The sequence below is a fragment of the Stegastes partitus genome, unplaced genomic scaffold (assembly GCF_000690725.1).
Source record: "Stegastes partitus isolate 25-593 unplaced genomic scaffold, Stegastes_partitus-1.0.2 Scaffold2351, whole genome shotgun sequence".
NCBI lineage: Eukaryota > Metazoa > Chordata > Actinopteri > Pomacentridae > Stegastes > Stegastes partitus.
This window is the reverse complement of record NW_007580082.1, coordinates 15,028-21,150: the sequence shown is the minus strand read 5'-3', so window position 1 is coordinate 21,150 and position 6,123 is coordinate 15,028. Positions and strand designations below refer to the sequence as shown.

Sequence of the window (6,123 nt, the reverse complement as noted above, 5' to 3'; positions counted from 1 at the left end):
ATGGAGAGTGTCGACCAACTCTGCTTTCCAAAACTCAACGCCTCCTGCAGAAAGCCGACCCTCCACTGGACGAACGCTGTGCTCATGAACATTGTGCTCTCATCCGTCTCTCTGATCACCGCAGTTCTAAACCTGCTCGTCATCATCTCCGTCTCCCACTTCAGGCACAGATAAACTTTTCTTTCTTTCTTTTTTTTCTTCAAGTTTTAGAAATATGCAGATTTTCAAAAAAGTTTGACACGCACAGTGACGTTGCTTCTTTGCACACTGGATGACTCCTACCACACTTTAACTAAACAGTTTGAATTGCCAAAGTTTAACAATGCTTTTCTGTCTCCTTCCAGGCAACTCTACACACCCACTAACATCCTCCTGCTCTCTCTGGCTGTCTCAGATTTCCTTGTCGGCTTCCTGCTGATGCCGGGAGAAATCTACCTAAGAACAGGGTGCTGGTTTCTCGGTGACAATGTGTGTTCCCTCTATAATCACGTTTCCTTCATCATTACCTCCGCTTCAGTGGGAGACATGGTGCTCATATCAATCGACCGCTACGTGGCTATTTGTGACCCTCTGCATTATCCCACCAGAGTCACTGTGACAAAAGCCAAGCTGTGTGTTTTTCTGTGTTGGCTCTGCTCTGTTTTCTACAGCAGTGTCATTTTGCATGATGACCCGAGGCATCCAGACGAGCACAACTCCTGCTACGGAGAATGTGTGCTCGTCGTCAGCTACCTTGCAGGAGTCGCTGACCTTCTTTTCACCTTCATCGTTCCCATTTCTGTCATCGTAGTTCTGTATTTGAGGGTGTTTGTGGTGGCTGTGTCTCAGGCTCGTGCCAGGCGCTCTCATGTTACCGCCGTCACCCTCCAGCTTTCAGTGACTCTAACGACAAAAAAATCGGAGTTAAAAGCAGCCAGGACTCTGGGGGTTCTAATAGTCGTGTTTCTAATGTGTTTCTGCCCGTATTACAGTGTCTCTTTAGCTGCCGATGAGTCCCTCAGCAGCTCGTTGGCATCCTTTGCCGTCTATTTGTTTTATTTTAACTCCTGTCTGAACCCTGTGATCTACGCCCTGTTTTACCCCTGGTTTAGAAGAGCTGTTAAACTCATTGTCACTCTGCAGATACTGCAGCCTGGCTCCTGTGAGGCCAACATACTGTAGGAGTGACTGAAATGAAACCTGCTGTACAGAGATTCACCAAGTGTCTAATCATTCTCATGACTGTGTTTCTAACATGTTTCACAGCAACGTCTTACTCAACAGCTCATTTGCATCGTTTGCGGTGTATCTATGGTGTTTTATGTTCTGTCTAAGCCTTGTGATCTAGGTTGCTTTTTTTTTTTTTTGAATCCCTGGTGTACAAGAGCAGCAAAACTCGTCTTCACTCTGCAGATACTTGCGTCCTTTGAGGCCAAAAGTCTGTGGAGAAGACAATTAAATATACTCTACTAAGGTAGAGTAAGCTTGGTATATTTAATTTTCTTTTCCACAGACTTTTGTCTTCAAAGGACACGAGCTGCAGCATCTACAGAGTGAGAACGAGTAGATTCAGTATACAACAGATTTATGCGACCTCCGGGGATTTTTTGCAGATATTGCAGCCTGGCTCCTGTAAGGCCAACATACTGAAGATTGCAAAACCAGCCTGTTGCCTGTGCATGATCAGTTTCTCTTAAGATTTCTGTTCAAATAGTTCTAACCAGCCATTCATTTTAGCTCTCAAGAGTTTTATTTTGTGACTGTAGTCTGTATTTTCTACATACTGCTACTGCTCAGAGTCACCATAAGCACCATGAACCTCTTTAAGGCAAACCCAATGTTTCATGTAATCTGTATTATATATATATATAGACATATATTCACTAGTTGTTGTTTTTTTTTCTCTCTTTTCCCAAAAGCAGCTGCCAGGCTTTATGGCATTGAGGTGCTCTCTGCACAAGGTTGCTTTTGCTTCCATGCCTCAATCAAAATGTTGTTTGTCATGTCATTTTTTGTTTAAAATTATTTTTTTAAACAGTTTAAATAAAAGCTGTTTTCACATCATGCATATTAGCCAATAACCCTTCCATTCCTAGTTCATACCATTACTGAACAAATGCTATCTTTTATGCATACCTTCCATATATCATATGTAAACTGGATTTATGAAAATACAACATGTGTGTGTAAAGTTTTGCCATATCACATATAAGACGATTTAAAACGATTAAAGGGAGACGCTACAGGTGAATAGGGTAATATCTTTCACTGATAAACATCACCATGAAACCTCCACAGTTGATTACTTATGGTAGTTTGTTTGTGTAACAAGTTGACATAGTTCCTTTGTAAGAATCAAAGGTTTAACAGGGGGGATATGGATATCTTTTTAAAATGCTGTCGACAGCCAGGGGGAAAAAAAAAACAATCTAAATTTATCAAGTTTTAGGACTAAATTGTTTATTTATTGCTAAAGCTGAGTCATGCATCGGACTCAAAAAAGGCAGACAAGTTGTACAACAGCATCATGTTTTTGAGGAATAATAATGAGAGACACGACCGGTTTGCAGCAGAAAACAGATATCACAATGAACGTTCACTAACTGATCACTTGCAATGTTTTTTTGTTTGTTTGTTTGTTTTTGTTTAGAGCATAGAAAAGAAAAAAAAATGGCTTCTGAAGTGAAGACTTCTGGCTCAGGGTGTGACAAACAAAACATGAGAAAACAGCCTCCAAAGGTGTGTCTTACCATTAACATCTACAGATGCAAATACACAACATGTTAAATACTCCCCTAAATGTGTATTTTGACTGTTTGCTTTGCATTGGTCTGAAAATAGACACATTACTGAAGCAAAAATATTCAACATCCCTAAATTGACATTGAAAAATGCACAACTATGGTTCTGTAATTTAATCATACACCAAGTATATAACCCCCATAAAAGTAAAATCATTTTACTGGTGAAGGGAAATCAAAAGAAGCATTTTTGGGGTGAGATGATGTAATATTCTGACAGCACAGGTGTGTGTTAGGGGAGAAAAACAAAACAAAATAAAGGGTTGCTAATGTTAGATGTCTAATAAATTATGGACAATGTCATCTGATACAGTAACATACAGGTTAAGCATCAAGAAAAAAAAAAGGTTTATTAACTACCTAAAAGGCTAACTAGTTGGCTTTATATTCAGCTAATGTTACACTGCATTACCTTAGACCTCTCAATTGAAAATAAATCAATAGTCAAACCATTTCATATATATAATTTAATATTTATGTTGCAGTTATGTAGCCAGAGTAGCATGCATAATTTGAGAATATAGTTAATCTTAAGCGTAGGTAGCTGGTTTGTATTGGTCAAAGTAAATCATGAGATAAGATTACCCCCAGGGGCTTCTCCCCAGTGGTGGGTCAATCTTGAAAAGGGGTAAATTCCCCCAAGACCCAGTGTTACGATCCAGCCTCTAGGGTCAGCTGGACAAAAAACAGATGGAAATGGTTCAGGCAACGCAATTCATTGCTTGGTAACATAAATGAACACAACATAACTGTGACAATACAGAGGACAGTGGTGGATGTTGCTAAAAATCAAAGAACCAAACATAACCAAACGAAGGCTAGCAGAGTGTTTAAGCTAGCTCACGAAACCAAACCAAACTCCTTAGCCCAGGGGTGTCAAACTCTGGTCCTCGAGGGCCGCAATCCTGCATGTTTCAGATGTGTCCTTCTTCCAACACACCTGATTCAAATGCCCTGACTAAAAGGTTGCTGGTTGCGTTTATAGCCAGGTATGGTGGTGATTGTTGGGGTTTGGGGGAATGGTGGTCGTCCAATCAGACGTGACCGGAGGCGGGGCGAACAATGGCTGGAGTGCAGGTCTTCAGCTCCAGGCTAATTAACTGAGATGACTCGCAGCTGGTGTCATGGAGCAAGCTCTCAGCAAGCCACAACTGGGCCTACACAGGTCATTTCCACATACAATGGTCACAAGTCAACATTTCCGAAACGGCACAAACCCCATGGGCCGTAACACCCAGGGAAGAAATCCAGTGGACTTTTACATTCAGGTAAAAATATAATAACAAGTTGTAGTTTGTTCTGATTGAACTACCCTCTCAATTTGTTCACTCAAGCATACTTCTTGTGTAAATATGACAGAGAACAGACATTGCTCTTTTCCTGGTTGACCCTATCTTTTAACCATCTAGGTCTATATCACTTTGACCACTAGAAGTCTAATAGTATGAGTACTGTTGAAAAAAAAATTACCCATAGTTTTCATATGAAGTTTGCTGTAGTGGGATGTTTATTAGTCTTCCAGTGTACGGTGGGCTTGCCAACACAACGCATGAGTCTGTGAACGTAAGCCGAGCTAGAACATTTTCAGTGTTGCACGTTTTATAGGGTATGTTAGAGGGTAGGCAGGGCCTGTATGTAAATACCGTAGTGAATAGTGGTTAGTTAGAATACAGTTGCTAATTAATGACAGGACGTAAGACAACAATGAACAAAGGGTGGTGGAATCAAAGGGTCTGGTGACCATCAAAAGAAAAGAGAATGACTTTCTTCATCAGTACACAGAGGCTTCCTACCATTGGATGCATGATGCTCATCACCAGGAATCAACACAGGACTCACCCACCAGTAGCTGAGTCTGTCCTGACTTTAGACCACCAATGGTTAGTTTGTTGCTTTTCAACAATAAATCATTGTCAGTGCAATTTGACAATACCTAACAAAAAAGATTATTTTGTGTCAAAGTGAAAAACATCCATCCATCCATCATCTATACACCGCTTAATCCTCACTAGGATCATGGGGGGCTGGAGTCTATCCCAGCNTCCTGGAGGAACTCATTGACTGATTCCCTGCAGGTGTGTGAGCTACACACCTGCAATTCATTTGGGTCGTGGAGCTTTCACTATTCAATCTTTGCCTGAGTGTTGCCCTACATGGCGACTTCTAGCCAGCACCCAAGTATTTCTTCCAAGTTTCCTCCGAGCCTACCTTCGTGCCTCTTTCCGAGCTTCTGCTCGTGCCTCGTCTTCATTGAGGATTTTTTCCCTATGTTCCCGATCCACGTTTTGAGCTTCCCACCTGCATCGAATAATCTAATCTAATCTGTTTTAGTAATCTTCACTACTTTTGTTTTACCCTGTAGCACTTTGAGATTGTGAAAATATAAGGTGCAATATGAATAAAATTTATTACTATTATTATTATTATTGTTATTGTTTATTATTATTGGGTGCAGATGACATGCATCCGAGGGTGTGTGTGTGGTCCAGGGTCGTGAGCGTAGGTTTATGTGTTGCTGCTTGTTGTGATGATGTAGTCCAGGAGTGTGGTATGACCAGATGGATGGAATGGACAGCAGAGATGAAGAGTGGTAGACAAAGTCACGGCCAGAACTTCTGTGTACAGGGCAGCAGGTGCAGAGTATTCTGGCCTCTTTGAGGGTGTTCAGGCAGTCCAGGGGAAGGTAGTAGTTGAAGGCGCAGAGGAGTGGAGGAAATAGGGACGAGCACTCTGGAGCCAGGTGGAGGTTGGGCGTCTCGCCTGTTAGCCTGTTACACTTCGAGAAGCTTGTCCTGTGTTGGGAAATTCTTATGAAGATATTCAGAGTTAGAAGAGATTTCAGATCCCGTGCAGTTAAGTGCTTGTAATGCAGCCAGCCCTTGAGCAAGTCGGCGATTCCCTCGAGATGTGACTACAGCTCGGTGAAGATGACCCCGATCATTGATCTCCCTTGTTGCTTCCATGAGTTCCACTGCAGGACACCGTTGATTGACCCCTCATGGCCCTCATGGAAGCATCTACCTTTTGGATGCTGTCATACCAAAAAGTTATCAAGTTCAGCAACACTGTGCGAGAAAGTAAAAGGAGAAAGAGAGAGGTGGCATAGAGTGAAGGAGGAAGGACAACAGCGTCCTTCAGAGACTGAAAGAGAGGAGGGGAGTGATGGTAGAAAGAGATAAATCAGCTGTACGACACAAAGTTCTGGTCAGATGATGGAGATCCAGGACGGAGCAGAGCTCTGTTTTCCTGAACTCCTCAACTCCTCCTGCAGGAAGCCGACACCTCACCGGTTTGAAGCTGTGCTTCTGAACATTGTGCTGTCGTCCATATCTGTCCTCACTGT

At 42.1% G+C, this 6,123-nt stretch overlaps 1 protein-coding gene across 1 annotated transcript; it reads left to right on the top strand.

Moving 5' to 3' along the window:
• LOC103374770 (trace amine-associated receptor 13c-like) lies at positions 1-1,161 on the top strand. The gene is made up of 2 exons (XM_008304918.1): positions 1-164; positions 345-1,161. Exons 1-2 carry the CDS (start codon positions 1-3, stop codon positions 1,159-1,161), a joined length of 981 nt encoding a protein of 326 aa, XP_008303140.1.
• The last annotated feature ends 4,962 nt before the right edge of the window (positions 1,162-6,123 follow it).

Coding starts and splice junctions, on each gene's coding strand:
- LOC103374770 (XM_008304918.1), top strand. CDS start 1: ATGGAGAGTGTCGACCAACTCTGCTTTCCAAAACTCAACGCCTCCTGC. Junction 165..344: donor ATCTCCGTCTCCCACTTCAG/GCACAGATAAAC, acceptor GTCTCCTTCCAG/GCAACTCTACACACCCACTA.